This window comes from Magnolia sinica, unplaced genomic scaffold (assembly GCF_029962835.1).
Source record: "Magnolia sinica isolate HGM2019 unplaced genomic scaffold, MsV1 ctg424, whole genome shotgun sequence".
In the NCBI taxonomy this organism is placed as follows: Eukaryota; Viridiplantae; Streptophyta; class Magnoliopsida; order Magnoliales; family Magnoliaceae; genus Magnolia; species Magnolia sinica.
The window spans coordinates 11,666-31,541 of NW_026682853.1; the positions used below are offsets into that span (position 1 = coordinate 11,666).

The following is a 19,876-nucleotide window of genomic DNA, read 5'->3' on the forward strand; positions in this document are numbered from 1 at the left end:
AATATTTTATATATATATATCTATAATATTTTAAAATAAATAAATAAAAGTTAAAACTATCTTATGTTGTTTCTTATTTTCTTACCATTTTCTTTTCTTATTCAACTTATCGCGCCGGATCTCTTTTTTCTCTCATTGGTCACTCGCTTGAACTGACTCAATGTCTGTTCAACTTGTTTAAGAAGTACAGCCTGCACTTAGCCACTTGCCCAAGCTCGCTTTCTGCACCAACAACAAGATACGTCTATTACCACACACACACACACACACACACACACACACACACACACACACATATATATATATATATATATATATATAATTCTTAATTAAATATTTGATTTAAAAGTTAGGCCAAGTGTTGGTTGGGTCAATTGAGCCGGGTAGTTAGGTTGAGTTAGGTTCACGTTGGGTTAGTTTGCTCAGTTGAGTCAAATGCAAGTTAGGTGCTGAGTTGGGCTGGGTTGGGAGTACGCCCGACTCAACTCAAAATAAACTCGCCTTACGTTGATCCATTAACTTGTCTTTAGCTCGACTCAGAAGGTTCGACAAATAAGCCTCTCCAATGGCAATTTCAAGGGAAGCGCTGATGAGTCAAGCCAATCTTGGCATAGCTGGACCTGGCTCGGCTTTATGGACAGCCCTATCGATGCTGTCATGGCCATCGACCGGGCCCACATGTAGATATGGTCCGATAATATGAACCGTCCATGTTCTCGTTACTAACACGAGTAAGCTATGTTCCTACAATCTTGCTTCAGTGATGATATTAAACATTGATTTTAAAAGTGAATGAGATCCATTGATGTTATCCCATATAACTTAAATTCCACAACATCGACGGTTCAGATCATGGGAACACTCAGCATGTGGGCCACAGTGGGCAAGACGAATCCATAAATCAGCATCTACATTTCCCTTCTTTCGCGGAACCCTCCCTCTCTCCCTCTCCGCCGCCGTAGTCCGCATGGAGATGGATTCTAGTGGCTTGACCTCCTCCTCCTTCGACAAAGATCGCCACATTACCTTCTTAGAAATGATGGTCCACACCCTCCCCGCAGACTACCAAGAGCAAGACATCAACCGTCTCACCCTCGCCTACTTCGCCATCTCTGGCCTAGACATCCTCAACGCCCTCGATCGAGTACATCTCTCTCACCCTCTCTCTCAAAATTGATAGATACACCCTGTTTTTTAATATTTCACAACGCAATTACTACCAAAGTAGAAAAGAAACGGTGCGCCTCTCTATTAGGGGTCGTTTGGATGCCTGTAAATGGTTTAAGTGGTGCTGTAAATCAGTTAAAACCTTTCCTGTTTGGCTGTAAGCTGTAAATGATTGTCTGTGTTTGGATAGCCTGTAAATTGTTTGAGTCCTGTAAATGGAGCGCCAATCTTTCTTCATTAGGCTGTAAATGGAGAGCCACAGCTTTTTGCCTGTAAATCAAATGAGGCTGAAAGCTGTATATGATTTACAGGCATTTTTCAACATCCAAACACAGATTGTAAATCATTAACAGGCATCCAAATTCCCAATGAGAAAAGATGGGGCTGGATCCGTTACAAAGTTTTTTGTAGATTCCAATGTGATGTGCGAGACCCACTAGGTGTGTGAATGAAGTTCAATCCATCCATCATGTGTGTCCTCTCATGTTCTCTGTGGTGCCCAAAATCTGGCCGATCCAAAACTTTGGTGGGTAAAATCATGCCCAAAAACTCGAAAATTGCGTGGTGGGTCTCATCTAGGTTTTGGAATGGCCTGAGTTCTCGTCAGTCCAGTCATCCTGGTGGGGCACATCCTCTGAATGGATTGGATGGCATATACAAAATAAGGTGGACCCCACATGCAATCTGGAAGATTTTAAATGGTGGGCATACCCATCCCAACTGTTCTTTGTGGGGTGACCCACCTGAGTTTTGAATGGGCTTGAATTTTTGGCTGCCGAGGAGAACATGAGGCCGAGGGTGGGGGCACATGATGGATGGATTGGATGTCATGCATGTTTCTTGTTGGACCCGTAATTGTAGGTTACACATTACCTAGCAGGCTTTGCAGTGGATACGGCCTTGAGAAAAGATATCTAATATTTCTTACTTTATATTGTTATAGAGTACTGAATTTTACCACATTATTTTTTTACGATAATTCAGATCGATAAAGACGGAGTCGTCAATTGGGTATTATCTTTACAGGAACATCCTTCGAATGAGTCTGAATTAGAAAATGGTAATTATTGTGGATGAATTGTATGATGTGTGGCCTGCATCTTTGCACATTTTTTGGCTGATTTTTTTTTTTTGATGAGCGAAGTTTGTCATTTAGGGGTCTAGACTGTTGATCTGCTGTGCTTCACCATGCCCCAGAAATCTGCTCGATAGGATGATTTTGACTTAATTTTGTGGTCTACAAATAGATGGTTAAGAAAGAGAAATGCGATGATGTTCCGTGTTCAACTGAAAGAAGGTCCAAGACTGGTCACTGGGATGTTCCAATCTGGGAGGTTATTGGGGCACAGTCCATCCGTGGAAGGATACAATGGAATAATGGTCTGGATTGTCCAGCCATATGCCCATGTGCCAGAATTTGAACCATGTAGACCATACAAAGACAGGAGCTGTGTATGATATAATTCCTATTTGTTTTCTATGATTTTATACCTGGACTACTCTGAAGTGGGCACCTAAGCCTCTCCACCATACATTGGGCACATCTTTGGTGAGCTAGACCTTGGATTTTGTGGACCATCATCTGGATGGACCACAGCCTAAAGATCAAGGTGAATGGACAATGGTAGCTTACCAATTGGTGGCCTGTAAATGGACAGTTCACTTGATGCCGGACGAAAAAAGGGCAATTGTCCAGATTCAACATGCACAGTTTGTAACAGCTAGATAGGGTTGGCTAATCATTGTGACTTTTTGGCTTTTGGCCAGTTATGTGGTGACCCACCAAATCAATGGTCATAGGAGCTATGATACAATGCGGATTCTCTATACCTTATTATGGCAAAATTTCCATGTAGAGCTTAGTCAGCCTAGCCTACTTATGATCAATAAAGACCATTGGATAGGAGGAACCTACCATATATTGCACATGACCCAGGAAAAAAAAAAGACTATAAATTCAGGCGTGCCAGTTCATTTTACCTTAGTAATAAGCTTTGAAGCCGTTGTTTGCTGGGCTTTAGGCTAGCACTCGCCTTATGGAATGAAGCAGAGAGAGGAAGCGTTGACGCCTTGCGCTAAATGAATGAATTAAGCAGAGTAGGATGTACTGAAGCCAATAGGTTGAGGTAAACACCTGGTTGGGGTGTACTGGATCCATGTTCAATCATGGTGGACCCCTCCTATCAAATGGTTCACTGTGATCATATGTGGCCATGCTTGGAACTCACTTGAATTCTAGGAAGCTTTCAGAGCCTTGCTAGGCGCACACCGTTTAAAAGTGAACTAATGCACATGCTACCACATATGCCAACGTGGCATACATGTGGACCATCCAAGTCATCCATCAGAAGGGTACCACCATGTAGATTTCCTATGCCAGGAATCAGGTTGGTCCACTAGACCTGGTAGGCCACCATTAAGTAAACAAATGTGTGGATGAGGAAAAAAAATCACCCGAAGTTTTCTAACTCGCCCACTTATTTCTAATACCATGGCACACTTACTGAGTGGACGACCTTTATCTTTCGGCAGTGTCGTCTACTAGGTGAGGTCCACATGATGAAGGGCTTGGATTTTTCATATGTGCCACTCTAGCACATGTGGTGGCATCTATATCAGCTGACCTGTACACACGTGCGGGCTTCGCAAACCTCAAGCTTGCATCAAAATAGCGTTTCAGTTTAATGTATTAGCATACTATGTACTGATGCTGATGTGTTATTGGTCTGTTTTAGGAGAATTCTATGGATTTCATAGTTCAAGAACTTCTCAATTTCAAGCACATGATGTCTGGGTATGAATTGGAAGTGAACTTTCATATTGAGATTTTTTTAATACATTATCTAGAGGCTATTTTATGTTGTAACGTGGACAGGTTTTGAGTCGCAATGATAGCCACTTAGCAAGTACATACTGTGCACTAGCCATATTGAAGATGGTTGGTTATGACTTGTTGAGTATTGATTCGGAGTCAATTGTGGTCTCGATGAAACACCTACAACAGCCTGATGGGAGGTATGTTTGTAATGAGAAATTATCACATGCAGGCGCTGTTCCAATGTTTCCCACCAACGTGCTATTTGTGAAGGACATCCGAACAGCAGAAAGGATAGGCTGCACTATGAAGATTTCCTGTTATGAAAATCAGGCCGATCTGCTCTTTAGGCAGCTGCACCTGCATGTGAGTCTGCCTATTGGTTGTTGATTGATTTTGACATCAGGCAGGCCACTCTTATTTTCATCCCAAGACGATCTTCATGTTGCAACCCACCTTTTGCATGGCTCAGATATCCTGCACAAGTGACATGTTGTAGGAAAGATGAGGCTATATGTCAAAGTTTGCGTACATTTACAAAGCCCGTATGTGATCTTTTCTGAATTTGTAACTACAGATCTTCTTCGTCTTCTTCTTCTGTGTTTCCTTTTCTCTGTGGTTCTGGATTGCTTTATGTACGAGTTGTATGGTTTCAAAATATCTTGATTTAGAGGAAACATTCTCTGCTCAAGCAACCATACAAGTGGGCCCAAGCTCCCAGTGTAATCTACACTAGTCATGCCTCAAATTCTTCTTCTTCTTCTTCTTCTTTTTTTTTTTTTTTTTGAAGAGTCATGAAAATTATATTAAAAGGAAAAAAGGAGAATACAAAACAGAAACAAGAAACAAAAACAAACACAGGAGCAGGGCCGCTGAGGTAGCGGGCTGACTAGGCTCCAAGGAAAAGGAGATTACAACCTTTAAGCTTGTCTACGCTAGCAGCCCATTCTACAATAAACTGCTTAACTCTGCGCACTAGGGACGTTGCGGAATTAGATTTGTCTCTAAAACATCTGCCATTTCTCTCTTGCCAGACAATCCACCAGATAGGGGTGTACATCGAGTCGAACCGAGTCGAGCTGGCCTCAGCTCGACTCGGCTCGGCCACTTGCTGACCTCAGCTCGAACTCGGCTCGGCTCGGTTCGGTCAGCAGCTCGGGCCAGCTTGGGCCGAGTTCTAGCCAAGTTCGCCATCGAGGCATTTCCACAAACACCTGGACTGCACCTTCAAAATCCCTCTGTATGTGAAACAAAAGCAATGGTTTTACAGGTATTTTATCAAACACCTTCTAAGCAACATAAAAACCAAGAAAAAAGGGTATTTGTTTCATGTACATACCTTCCTTGCCACCAGCCACACTTCGTTGAGTCATTTTATCAAACACTTGGTGAGCAACATCAATGGCGAAGTAACCAAGTCATTGAACTAGTTCGATCCGAGTCGAGTCGAGCTGGGGCCTGCTCGAACTCGGCTTAAACTCATTTTCGAGCTAAAAAAATCAGCTCGACTCGGCTCGAACTCAGCTTCGAACCGAGTTGAATCGAGTTTTTTCGAGTCGAGTCGAGTGAGCTAACCGAGCTAGCTCGGTTCGTGTACACCCCTACCACCAGACAACCAAAAGGGCTATTCTCCAGATAGGACTTATTTGGATACCAAAATGAACGCCATGCCACGCCTTCAGAAGAGAGCCAGTTGAGGTCGGGAAGCACCAGGAAATACGAAACGCAGGAAGGATCTAAGAACAAATCTGGTTAATGAAAGAGTACTGCACGACCAAATCTGCGTCAAATTCTTGTATTATTATTTTTTATTTTTTATCATCATCGAAGAGAATTTCCTACAGATATAAACAGCAAAATCATCCCCATCCAAAAATTGTAGCCATACAAAAACACCCACAACCCTAGTCAAACTCATTCAAAAAAAAAAAACCACCACTCTGGTCGATCTCATTCTTGTTCTGAGTGTGACTCCAATGACTTGTTTCATTCTCGACCGATTCTCTTTCGCCTAGGTTTCAGATGATATTTAAAACCATGATTGCAGGTCTAAGCGAAATGTTCCATTTCATTCTGCTTAGCTTTGTACAAGAACTCCTTTTTGTTAATAGTGTAACATTTGTTTTGGTGAGCATTCATAAGATTGGCTAGGTAGCATTTCTATTTGCTAGCATAGGTGACAAGGAAGTAGAGCTTCAATTTTCCTTGATAAATGAGCGTACGCGTTATTGTGTAAGTTTCGGAAATAGTGATTTTACATTGATGAGTTGTCGTGGCCGTGCATTTCCTAGATCATTTTGGTTGGTCCATCTTCAAAAACTTGTAGAAGAAGTTCCATTTGGTAGCAGCAGCATGCCACCCTGTCCGCATCCCATGAAAAGGACCATGGTCAATGTTGGATGGGCATCTGGGCATCAAACCTTTATCAAGCAAAACATGAAAAGCGACCCCAAATAAGCCGGGGCAGGGCTATGATGGTGATGATGACTACAATGGAAAAGAAGTTTCTTCTAAAACCAGAGAAAACCAAACCAATGTGATGGGGACATCTTGCGCATATGCATGCCCCCCTTACGCACGTACGCAAGGAGGGCCCCGCCTTCAATCTGAATCGATGACGACATCCATGCAGGACCTCCTAGTTAGAAGACTGTGTTTTGGTTTCTTGGGGTGGACCCGATCATCATGTGGATCCCATCATTGGATCTCATGATTGTGGCTCACCACCCTAGGTGACCTAGGACTTTGAGTTTTGCTTATTACCGTTATTAGGAACATCATGAACGGTTTAAATTGCATTGATTAGTTGTTATTTTTGATTACTTCGTCTTTAAGTAATAGTATGCGCACATGGCGCGACTTTTGGGGTATATGTTTTTCTTATAAATAAGCAACCCCTTGTAGGGTTTTTTTCATTGAAGATGATTAATAAAATTTTGTGTTTTCCTGCTTCTCTAATTCTCTGAGTTGTGAAAACCTAATTAGGTGCGAAACCCTCCATTCTTCGAAGGGCTCTATCGTGGTGTGAAGCCATACTTATCCCAAATCGCCCCCATCTCTTACCTTCCATATTCCTCATCTCCTACAACCATTCCCTCATGAAATCCACCCACGTTTGCAGCTAATTTTTCCCATACAGCAGATTTTCAGAATCTGGCCCTGCAGGAGGGCTGAAACTTCAGTGGAGTACCGTGTTCAAACCGATCATCCGTTTGGCCTGAAATTTGGAGGGAAGGTGGCCCATCCTTGGCCGACCAGGCCCTAGCTGGCCGATTCCAGATTCGTGGGCCCTACACATGTGTGGGCCGCCATCTACGCACGTGCGTCAGGCCGGTTTGCTGTCCACACGTGCGGGCTGGTTACAGGTTCCCTCTCGTCTCTATTTCATTCCTCTTTTGCCTTGTTTCTATAACCCTAACCCTAGGTCATCTCAAATCCCCAAGTTCTATTCCACTTTTGAAATCTTTGGTTTTCCCGAATTGAAACGTGAGAATCCCTTGGATTGGGAAATAATTATTTGCATATGTGGATGAATCTACTATCCTTTGAGCATTGTTTGGTCCATAATTTTTAATTGATTCAACCCTAACATGTGTAGGCTTTCACTCTTGTAGATTCCCCTTGTTAAATGCTTGACTTTATGTGGGATGTGGAATTATTGTGATTGTTTCTAAATTATTATGATTTAAAGCCTAAAATCTTGCACGTCATATCTAATTTTCATGTCTTGCATCACAATGCCATTGATCCCATACAGACCCATGTCTTTCTGTCCTTAGCTTTAGCAACCATTTCATCCCCATATCCTATATTTGCCATTTCAACGTATCGTCTAAAATCGGTACATTTCACTTGATATGTACTGGTATTGACCATGAATGATACGGGTGTATCAGTCCCATATCAGCTTGGAACAGCCCAATACAGGCGATATATAGCGGTATCGGTGGTGAATGATGCATTACGTGACATACTGATTCCAAACCTTGATTTCACTCTTTGTAGTGCACTCCGGTGAAGCTTGGACTGTTAGTAACAATTAATGCTTGGGAATTCTTGTAGAATTATTGGTGATTGGATGTGCTACCGAAGCTTTTGAGACTAATCTCAAGAGATTAAGATTGTGAAGGCAAGGGAGAGAAACATAAATTCCACACAATCAAGTGAAGTTCAGGCAAGCAAAAAGAAGGCTGTCTTGGTGTGGGAGAATCATGGAGAGAAGGGGGTTCTTTGTGAATGGCAACAAGGGTTTGGAGACGAACAAAGTGCTATGGACAAAGATTGTGGTCAATAATTTCGAAGAACTTGTGTTGCTAAAGGAAGTAGATTTGGTTCTGAAGCATGAAAGCCCAAGTTCCTCGAACTTATTGACTACAATTTTTGTCCATAGGAACTAGATTCAAAGTGAAGAAGAGGGATAAAGGTGAGATTCAAAGTAAAGAAGAGGGATAGAGGTGAGATTGTGGGTGACTGAAAGGTGGGATGCTAGGTAGACATCTGGGTGAGCAAATGTTTCTATGACATCCATTTCCCTAGCCTCTATTGGGAGGCTTCTACCGAGGAATCCCTTGTGCAAGAATGCAATGAAGAGTTGGGGAGCAAGCTAGTTGAGAACATTTATTATTATTATTATTATTTTAACTTTAGCTAGTTTAGAACATTACTTATAGAAGGAACTGCAAAGAAGACGAATTGGAGGATTTCACTCTCTTAATGGAATGATGCTTTAACGAGCTGTTTGGATTTGGGCAAAGTTGTGTCTCAACCAGTCGTCATGGACAACCGTTAATGTTCATGGTTTGTCAACCCCGTGTGCATGGGAATCAATGCACTTTTGGACAAGTAATCATGGACGTGTAGTGTAACCACTAGACCATGGAATGTGTCTCCTGTGGAGAAGTGGAACTACTTGTTAATGGCACTTCGTAGTTTCAGTGGACACGAGGATCATATTTATCCACACACATGTATGACATGTTTCAATGTGCCATGTGTGCGGTTTCCCACATGTGCATATGTACCTCGGTTAATCTTCAAGCACTAAAAAATGTGATACATGTGCCAATGTGCACTTGTATGTGTGCCACCAATTAAACTTTAATTCCCTACATGTTCCACAATCTATCTTGTCTATGATCCATGGTGTTTGTCAACTAGCATTGACAACATGCCATAGATTGTTAACCATGATGCAACTATGCCTAAATCCAAACAGGCTTCAATTCTTGATCTTGGAGATGATGCAAGCATTTGGAAATGAACCCATCAAGCTTGTTTTGCACTGGTTCCTGATTCCAAGTGGAAATGGAGAGGATTTCACCCTCTCACATATGCTGATATATTCATACATAAAGTTTTAAAGCATTTACAGTAATGCTGAGATGGAGGAACCATTATGACTTATGACCCCAGGGTTTCCATAATTCCTCCCGACAGGGCAAATTTTCAAGCTGTGAAGTGTTCTTGTAACATACCTATGTCTTGGAGCGTAGATTTTGATGGCAAACTTGGTCCTTTTCTGCCTTGGCCCCTCACGTGTTTGGTGGCTGTTATTATTATTATTATTATTTTTATGATGAACTTCATTTATTTTACATCATCTGTACTACATATAACACGAGTAGTGTTTGGCCAATTTTGCCCCTGCAATTACTTCCAGAGGGCATAGAACATTGAATATTTCGAGAACTTGAAAGACCTTTTAAGTAAAGCTAGGGATATTTCAAGAACTTGAAAACGTGGCTGGTGTTTGACAGATGGCTCAGATTTCTTCCACAAAAGCCAGCCAATGGCTTATATTTTACCAGCAGAAAGCCTCGACTGACTTTCTCTGCCCTCTAGGCGTGGATTTTTCCCTCCATTTCTCTCTTCCTTCCTCTGGCCACACCTCTCTCCATGCCCACGTGCGATTGCATGTGTCACACCCCTAGAATATAATAAATGCACACCATAAAAAATATATGTAATATAATACACGGTTTGTTCGTATTGATTTTTATTTTATATCTTAGCTTTTGATCTAAAATTTAATACATTTGGCAGCTTTATGCCCATTCATACAGGGGCAGAGAAGGACCTCCGATTTATATACTGTGCTGGTAAGAAAGTCGCGCATATATCATGGCATTAATGCATATGAGATATACTTCTCCCAAATGTCATTAGGCTCCATCGATGTTTCAGCTGCCATCTGTTCTATGTTAAATAATTGGAGTGGAATGGACAGAAAGAAAGCCAAGGAATATATACTCAATTGCCAGGTCTGTGGCTAGTGCTCCTTTTGTGATTTTTCCGCTCTATGCTGCCACCATTTTTCCTGATAAAATGCCTTTCAAAGATGTTGGGTTTGTCATGCATCTACACTAAATATTCCAGCTGTCATTTGCAGTCATATGATGGTGGTTTTGGCTTAGTTCCGGGCTCAGAATCTCATGGTAAGTAGATACTGCAAAGTCCATATTATCTTGCGACTTGCATATTTCAACTATTGCTTTTTTAGTGCAGAACTTGGTTGTCGTACATGTTTCAAATATTGGTTTTTAATGCAATAATTGGTTGGTTCCAGCTTGTAGATGTTCTGTCCCAAAAATTAGGCATGTCCACTCATCAGGTGGCGACGTTATACAAAATATGACTAAGGAAACTTGGCTGATTTTGTTTTTTAACCGTCCATTTGTTTTTTGCATTGTAATTGACCTAATGAGTGGAGCAGCCTGATTTTTTGGCCAGGTCATCTACACAGTGGACCAACCTGTTGGATGGCTTCAATCTCGTACATCTTGGCACATGTGCTGCTGTTATGATGGCTGGGTTCTACACTCATGTGGGATTGGCAAGGCTCATTTATGTACATATATGGTGCAAACAAGGGGCTGTTGTACGGATGAGTCATCTGATTCACCTTAAACTCGAGAAAAACAATCCAAAATTCACTAAAAGAGATTAATGGAGAAGCACCATAAGGAGGGTACCTCTTGGATAAACTTCAAGAAATCACAGCTATGGAAAAAGAGAAAACCCTTCTCAAAAAAGATTCCAGCAAAAAGAATATCAATCACTCTAATAAGAATCCCATTAAAATGTGTATATACATAAAACAAAATCTGGGGATAAATCTCAGCCCTTGATTCTAGGATCATCTCAGCTCCTGATTATCTAAAAACCTATCCTTGAAATTTCCGACTTGTCTGATTCAAACAGAAAGAAAAGACCGCTAGATTTAACCCAAAAAACACGCTATATCTTGGCCCATAAGCAGTGCTGTAGCATACCTCTTTTTGCAGATAAATAGGTGATAGGTCCACATGGGTCATCATTAATTAAACTGTGTGGGTCCATCCACAGCTTCATGAATATATATCCATGTTTATTGCTTGAGAAAGGTAACTGAATGGTTTTATAAAGATATCAATGGAAAGATGTTGGTTCCACACATAAACTAACTTCGAAGATGTCTCCTGCTCATTAGATGAGCTGGTGGAGACTGTGTAGTGTGTGTGAGCGATCCAGGGTTCATTCCCTGATAGTGATCCCAAAACAAAAAAGAAAAAAAAAAAGAAAAAAAAAAGTAACTTTCAAGATGCAATAACTCGTTGGCAGCTTCTGTGGCTATGTTTTCTTTTTTGAAGTTCTTTTCTATTCATATTTACAGGTTTTATATGGTGTTTATATAACAATTCTGTTAATCCAACACCATTTGGTGTGACATTGCTGGACAAGTCAGGTTGCTCCTTAGCGGCAGTCTAACTTTGACTTGATAATTCCTGAACTCTCCTACTGAGTTTAAATAGACCATTTCTTCCTTGTGTCCATGACTAACACAGGAGGATTTTCTTTCGCTGTCAAGATAAGCTTTGACAATTTTGTAGCATGGGCTTGAATCAGCTTCTGTTGAGGTATGAGGGGCCAAAACCGCAAGAGGTTGCTTTAAATTTCAGGGTCTGTGGGGGAATTATTAAGCTCCCGTTGGGCCGAAAGCCCATTTTCCCAAATTGCCACCACTCTTATTTCTTGTCCTACAAGGGAGCTTGAGGGCAATTCATGCTGATTTTTAAAACTCATACTGTCTGATGCTGAATTCAGTTATGCACTTAATATATTTCTGGAAGCACGCCTTTATTTCAACTGTCACACTGGAATTATCACTGATGCACAATTTGGCACTTATCCTAAGTCCAAACACACACTTAGCAATTTGAATTGCTGCTGTGATTATGTCAGTGAGGGATGGAATGTCTTTATTCGTGTATAGATCCATTTACAGCTTTTCTGGTTTCAATCTGGATGTCACAATGTATGGTCTTCGTTCAGATTGTTTGTTTTTCAGGCAATCCTCCTGATGTCTGTGTCATAAAATCATGACTTTGGGAAAACCTAAACAAATAAAATGATGAGCGCTTCTGAAGAATCACATCTTTGGCATATGCATTTTAAAAGAAAGTATCAAATAGACTAAAATAGTACACCCCTTTCTTTCCAACTTGACATCTTTTTTTTTTTTTTTTGGGGGGGGGGGAGTGATCGTGGGAAAAGTCAACTCATCTGTCTGAAAGCTTACTATCTATAACTGTCTTAGCAACACAGGTGGTGCGACTTACTGTGCGGTTGCAGCTCTACGGTTGATGGGATTCATCAAAGATGATAGTCTATCCAAATTCATTTCATCTTCTGTCATCAACGTGCCAGCGTTGCTGGAGTGGAGCTTGGAGGTGTCTTTTCTTCTCCTCCTTTGTTTTCTTTCTTTCTTTTCTTCTTCTTCTTCTTCTTCTTTTGTCAGTCTCAAAGCAGTATGTGATATCAATATTTTTGTGATACACCATTCCTAAGGTAGCTGCAGGATTCTTCTGCATCATGAAAATGGATGATTGCAACCGATAGTCCGCATTTAATGAGGCCCAAATTGTACGAGGAGTGCCATCTTTAGGGATCTCCAATCCCCCATGTGGCCCACAATATGAACGATTTCAATCACCAAAATGCAGGCCAAGCAAATTCTCAATCAACATCATAGATTTCCTCATCATGGATTGTGCTTTCAGGTTTAAGATTGAAGTGTCATAATAAGCACCTGATGTCATTTCTGAAATGTATTAGATGGTTGGATATTGTGATCTTGCGATACAAATTCGACAGGGTGCATTTTGCTGCCCTCTGTACTCTAATATCAGTGACAACCTCTGCAGATGTTAGCATTTGAATGTGAAAGTTTACACCCTTCCCTTTTCCTACTACAGAGGCAAACAATTGATGGTGGATTTCAAGGCCGAACCAACAAGCCTAGTGACACATGTTATGCATTTTGGTAAGCCCACATAGCCATGAAGTTAAGGGCTTCTTTTGGATTGATGGAATCCAAAAGTAACTGTATAAAAGAAAATGTCTTCTGTAGATCTGTCATTTTCCACCCATTGTGACAAGAAAGTAACCAGTGGAATACGATTTTCTTTTCCAAGGTTTTCCTCAAAAAAGGGTCTTTCCCTTTCCTCCAAAAAACTCGATTGTCCTCATTTCCACAAAATTTTTGAGAAACAGGTTTTACTTTTTGACCATTGACTATTCCACAATTCTCTGAACATGATGGAAATTAAAACAACCAACCTTTTTTAGATTCTTTTCAATGGATTTCCTCATCCACAGTTTCCCTCAGATATGACATTTTCCTTTCCAAATCTACACTTTGGATTCCATCAATCCAAACAGGCCCCTAAGAGTCTGCAGCTGCATTTGGTGTGATGTTTAAAAAGGGCAATGTGGCATTCAGGGTCGGCGGTGTTTTGAAGATCTTAGGAGCTCACCACTTCTTTGACAAGGATGCTCTGCGTGCTTTTTTGCTTTCCTGTCAGACCCCATTACATGGTTCTTCACCTTCTCTCTCTGCTGTCATAGCTCTATTATTAATTGTAGATGCAGTCCATTTTAATCCTCCCAAGGTTTACACCGTATATGTGGCGTACATGTATGATGAGGTGAACCGTCCATTCATCGTAAGGCTCAATAAATGGATCCTACACCAAAAATCACTCCAATCGGACAACCTAATTGTGAAACATATGTTGTACAAAAAACTGTCAGCTTGATTACTATTGTCCTATTGTTGTAATTTTTTATTTTATTTTTTGGTCCATAAGACATTTGTCCTTGTGCCTGTGAATGGATGGTTTGGAACACCATGTACATGCCGTATGGAGAGTTTTCATTCCCATATTTATGCTATCCATAAGGATATGAATAGCATCCTCAGACTCCCGTGCTATACAATTGGGATCCAGGCTATTGATCTGATGTGCCCCACAATAGCCCCCCAAACCTCCTGGACAGGATGATCCTAACCTTCTACCAGTGTCTTGGATCCCCAACCTATATGGGGACATAAACAGTTAAGAAATGCAGCAAACATTTAATAGGAACGAGGATCCAAAGATTGGTCAGGATCTTCACATCCTGGAGATTTTGGGCTGTGGTCAATCCATGGTGGGACCCATTGGATCAGCCCGGATCATCAATTGTAACTAATGTCATTCTGGAGCTCCTCTTTTAATTCTATTGATTCTTCTGCACCAGTACGGCGGTTTCAGTAAATTCCCAAATCAGCTGCCGGACCTCTACCATACCTACTATGGGTTTTGTGCATTTAGCTTGTTGGATGAACCTGGGCTAAAACCGCTCTGCATCGAGCTTGGCACCACTGATTTTTCCTCTGGAATGTGACCATCTTCTGCAAATCCAAAGGCTTCTACGAGGATTGCAGCCAAATGCTGAATACAGCAAAATGCAAGAGAGGATGGAATTCGGTTGGTGAAAATGGTCATCCAATTGGCAGCATGCAATTTGAGTACAGATTCAAATAGCTATTGATTTCATTGTGACATAAACTGTATTACAAAATGCTTATTGTTATCATTTTGAGGTGTATTACAAATCCGTATTACAAATCTCATTGAAATTTCATTTGGGTGCATTCTGGCCCATTTTTAGGAAAATCCCAAAAATAGTGATTGGATTATCTTAGCTGTCACTTTAGAAGCAAAAAATGGACAGCTAAGAAATGGGTAGTGAAAAAGAAAAAGAAAAAGAGAACAAATGATCCGTATTTGATTGGTAGAATTGAGTGCTTGGATGCATAGGATTATCAGAAAACCACTATTTGTTTGCTGTAGTTGCTTCCAATGCGTGCCGTGAATTCCATTGACCATCTCAGTTTAGCCTGAAATTTATGAGATGGGCTTGTTAAGTGGGCCACACATTTTTATTGGTGAATGTACGGTTTATCTTGTTTGGATCTTTTTATTGGCTAAATCCAAATTGGCCAATAAAATCCAGGAGAGGTATTTCCTTCGGGTAACCAGTACAAGCATCCACACTCAAGAACAGCATCTGGCAATCCAAATGAATGGTTTTCCGATTTTCTAATTAGGATAATTTGAAGCCGGTGGTGCTCTGGAAACTGAGAATAGGTCCCCTTAATCTACAACCATGGCTTTTCGATTCGGTTGCTTGGAGTCAAGTACTGACTGAAACTGAGTTGACATGCCTTAGTTGGATATGAGTTAGCTGAGCAGTCCTACAACCACTTTTTTTCTACAACAGATAATTCCAATACTTTCAATGGCAAAAGTGAAAGCAATAAAATCAGAAGCGTCGCGTCATGACTTCCTTTATCCTATCCGCCCACTCCACTCCGTTGGGCTGCTTCCTCATACACAATTCCCATTTCCTTTCCCTCTGATCATAGCCATTAACATAGATCATTTTATCACTGGGACCACTCAAGCAACTACAGGTACCAGCCATGGCTAAATCATCATCTATAATGAAGTTACTCGCATCAGCTCGAGCCATTGTCTTCTCGCAGATCAATTGTAACAATGAACCAGATATCTTTTGGATGGCTGCATTTGGTGTGAATTGATGGTAAATGTGAGTTTTCTCTATGTTTGGCAACCCTTATATTTAATGTTGAATTGGATTCCATGTGAATCCAAATACGTCCCACCGGATAATTTTGAAATCTTGGCAAAATGCTGGGAATCTAATTCGGATTCACATGGTGTTTTACCAATGGTATGGGTGAATTTGTTGGGATTTTTGGAATATATTCAGACATGGATCCAGGCCAATTCATAGCACTAGAAATGGTGCCACGAAGGCGACCTCATGGGAGCTTTCTATGAGCTTGAGCTGTGTGGGCCCCACTGTGATGTGTATCGGACATCCACTCTATGCATTTGGTGGGTCCCTTCTAGGTTATAGGATATCCCAAAAATCAGCAGTATCAGGAACTCAAGAGGGCCCATTTGGATGCAATTCATGCAAAAGGGAGTTAATTCTGATTTTGTTCGTCCACTCGTAGAAAACCAATCCAATTGATTTCTAGCTTCTAATACTTGTTTGGTTGAAGGTGGTTCAGATGAGGGGTTGCGAAAGTGCAACCAAATGTACAAGCAAACCACCCGTTTTTGTTTCAGCATTTGGACCACGTGCGGTCTGACTGGGACAGGCCAATCATGTCCAGATACAGTCCATGAGCTAAAGCCCAAAGTCCGAGCTAACCGTAGGTATAAGGAACTGAGCTTGGGCTGGAAATCGGGAATAGCCCACTGCTGAAATACTCAACACATCAACAATAGAAATCAGACTTGTTTAGGCGATTTTTTTTTTTTAATCAAAAAAACTGGTTCCATTTCATTAATAATTAGCTCCTGTACATTCGGGCACCCCACGACTTTAAAAGGGGGCATATCGTGAAAGAAACCAAAAACTACACAAGGAAACAAACCTTCACAACGACTAGAGGGTAAGTTCTAGTAGAGATGACCTCTGTGGGGTCCAGCCCAGTTGATTGGACATTTAGCACATGCAGACAGATCCAGCCCAGTTGATTATCAGACCTAAAAACCCAGTCCATGTCCAACCCACAGATTGAGTCGGGTCCATTTTATTGGTTTATTTCAAGGAAAATGATCATATAATATCAACTAGAGGGTAAGTTCTAGTAGAGATGACCTCTGTGGGGCCCACTTTGATATGTGCATCCGATCTACCCCTTTTACGTTAGTCAATGAGGCCAACAACCAGCATAATCAGAAACTAAGGTGGCCCACGCCATCGGGAACCGTTGGGAGAGGACACCCAACAAATAAAAACCTTCTAAGTGATGTGTCAAAAATTTATTGCTTCTGTGTGTACCTCACCATGATATATGTATTTTATCCATGTTGTCCATCCATTTTTCCGTATCATTTTAGGGCATGATTCCAAAAATGAGACAAATCCAAATCTCATCTGGACCACACCACAGGAAACAGCGGTGATTGAACGTCTACCATTAAAAACTTCTTAGGGGCCACAGAAGTTTTGAATGAAGCTCAGTTTTTTTTTTTCTTTTCTTTCCCTTCATCCAGGTCTATGTGACCTAATCAACAGGTTGGATGGCAAATAAATATTATGGTGGGCCATAAGAAGTTTTTAACGGTGGGCGTTCAATCACCACTGTTTTCATATATGGTGTAGTTGAATTGAGATTTGGATCTGTCTCGTTTTTGGGATCATGTCCTGAAATGATTTAGAAAAATAGATGAACATCGTGGATAAAACACATATATCATGGTGGGGCTCATATAACGCTGTCATCAGAAAAAATAAAAGAAGAGATCACAAAAAAAAAAGAAAAAGAAAAAAAAAGCCATGGTATATTATAGATGCATGCATGTGTATCCAGGACTCAATGTTTATTATATGTGTAATGGTACTTATCTATCCATCTATCCTATGCCACACGCACGTGGACTTGTTCATGTGGCACGATCGCAGCCTTTCTTTCACGATCACTCTCATGCGCTAAAGGTTGAAGCTAAACACGAAGCAGACACCGTCCGCCCAACTTGCCTCTGGGCAGCCCCATATTTGTATTTTGCTTTCTTGGTCTATGATTTTATTTATCTCATTGGCCAAATCCCATGTGAAGGCGTACTCGTTCTGCTCCTTCCTCAGTTGCAATTTCCATTTCTCTCCATTCACACCATAGCAATTAACTGTAACTACTGAGCCACTAGAACCATAGCCACTGAGACATTTTTGAATGCCTGCATGACCTTTTACGGCCAAACGAGTCACATTGTCCCCAGCCAATGTCTCCTCACATATCAATTGTAACCTCGTCCCTGACTTCTTTTGTTTATCTAATTTTTTCTTTAGATTTTCGTACTTGTCAAAGGGAAAGGGTCGTCCATCAGCCATGATTTCTGTTATGAGAAGGGAGAAAAGAAAAGAAAAATCTAGGACGAGAATTTAGCAAAGATCCGATGTAACAATTTCAAATGGGCATTTTTCTTTTATAGACCTCCATTTTGAGTAATACCAACACATCTTGCCTTGGGTAACCTCCTCTTTTTGTGTAATAACGACACACATGTCCATAGCTTCTCTAAACCAAAAGGGTTTGTGTCTATGAAATATCTCTAATACTAATGGGTTTGTGACTATGGTTTTTTTATTTATTTGAAATATAGCTACTCTAAATCAAATGGGTTTGTGAATATAGATTTTCCGGTGTGAAATAGAGCTACTCTAAAGCCTAAAGCAAATGGGTTTGCGACTGTAATGGAATTTCTATGTGAAATATAGCCTGTCTAAACCAAATGGGTTTGTGACTCTGAAATTTCTATGTAAAATACTATTCTTTGGATTGGAAGAAATACAAGAGATAATTATAAATATGGTTGAGCTATGTTGGGCCCACCTTGTCTTATATGATATCCAGTACCACTTCTGTCAGGTATTCTTCCTTCTCCTACCCTAAGGTGAAAAGTCAGCCTTACCCAAGACTCAAGTAGGCCACATCATTGAAACTTTCAAGATGCTGTGTAGGGGCCCATTATGGTGTGTATATCTAATCCAACCCATTGAAAAGGTGCACCCATCAGGAGGAAGGGACTAACCAAAATCAGCCCAATTCAAAAGTCAGGCAGGGCACATCTTGTGGTTTATAGGTTTTATGCATCACTTTTTTCGTTGTTTCTTCCAGTGTGGCTGATTTTTAGTATCTTGGCCTAGCAAATAGCAATAGCATGAGGGGGGTGTACATGATGCACAGGTAAGATGTCATAGACACATTGTGGTGGGCCCCACAGTCAACTCCATGCAATCCTTCCCCTCAATGCTAGTTGAGAAAGGAAATGCAACTATAATCAAGTTGTCAAACATATATATCATGGTGGCCCCTATTGAGCTTGGGCCATGTTGTGCTCAAGGTATGGAAGCAATATTGTGCATCCAACCAAGAGCCATGTGGAGCCCATCTCAATGCTCGTCTAACATCCAATCCATCCATCAATATCCCCATCTCATGTTGGGACTTGAGCCCAAAAATGAGTTAGATCCAAAAATCAAGTGCGCTACATTACAAGAAACAGTGAGGATTGAAACACCCACCATTCAAACCTTCCTGAGGCCCACCTTGATGTTTTTTTTTTTAAAGAGAAGTGGACTGTTGCCACAATTTCATTAATCACATGGAATTTACATCGCTTCAGGAGAGCTCAATAAAATTGAGAGACTCGCCTATCATATTAGAAACGTACCGAAAAAGGACCCAAAAAACAGGGGAACGACTATCCCATTGTAGTTCTGAGAGTTCCTAGTCCAAGACGGTCTAGGAAGATCAGTCCCCGTACTTGGAGAGGAAGAGATGTTGCGAGGAGATGAATGGCAAGTGACTGTCTGTTGCTACCTTCACCGGCCATGCCATCTGCCGGTCCGTTGCCCTCTCTTTGGATATGATTGAAAACGAAAGTACCCCAACTGTTTCAAATTGTTTATCCTGGCTAGCCAAGGGCCCCACCTTGATGTTTATAATGAATCCAAGCTGTTCACAAGGTGACTCCCACCAAGATGGAG

The 19,876-nt window shown here is 41.1% G+C and overlaps 1 protein-coding gene across 3 annotated transcripts; it reads left to right on the top strand.

Annotated features, from left to right (window-relative positions):
• The first annotated feature begins 939 nt into the window (after nucleotides 1-939).
• On the top strand, nucleotides 940-14,912 carry LOC131236362 (geranylgeranyl transferase type-1 subunit beta-like). Of its 3 annotated transcripts, XM_058233487.1 has the most exons (11): nucleotides 940-1,144; nucleotides 2,152-2,227; nucleotides 3,903-3,961; nucleotides 4,043-4,182; nucleotides 10,025-10,080; nucleotides 10,166-10,242; nucleotides 10,371-10,416; nucleotides 12,566-12,690; nucleotides 13,216-13,283; nucleotides 13,743-13,825; nucleotides 14,538-14,912. In XM_058233487.1, exons 1-11 carry the CDS (start codon nucleotides 968-970, stop codon nucleotides 14,687-14,689), a joined length of 1,059 nt encoding a protein of 352 aa, XP_058089470.1. In that variant the 5' UTR covers nucleotides 940-967; the 3' UTR covers nucleotides 14,690-14,912. The 3 variants fall into 3 exon arrangements, with proteins under 3 accessions (XP_058089470.1, XP_058089468.1, XP_058089469.1); XM_058233485.1 differs by lacking the exon at nucleotides 14,538-14,912 and having other exon boundaries at nucleotides 13,743-14,168; XM_058233486.1 differs by lacking the exons at nucleotides 2,152-2,227; nucleotides 4,043-4,182; nucleotides 14,538-14,912 and having other exon boundaries at nucleotides 13,743-14,182.
• Nucleotides 14,913-19,876: the final 4,964 nt, after the last annotated feature.

Bases quoted from the DNA above. Each gene is read 5' to 3' on its own strand.
- LOC131236362 (XM_058233485.1), top strand. From the start codon at position 968: ATGGAGATGGATTCTAGTGGCTTGACCTCCTCCTCCTTCGACAAAGAT. The intron at 10,243-10,370 runs GTCTGTGGCTAG...TGTCATTTGCAG, and splicing joins AATATATACTCAATTGCCAG to TCATATGATGGTGGTTTTGG. The intron at 10,417-12,565 runs GTAAGTAGATAC...TTAGCAACACAG, and splicing joins TCCGGGCTCAGAATCTCATG to GTGGTGCGACTTACTGTGCG.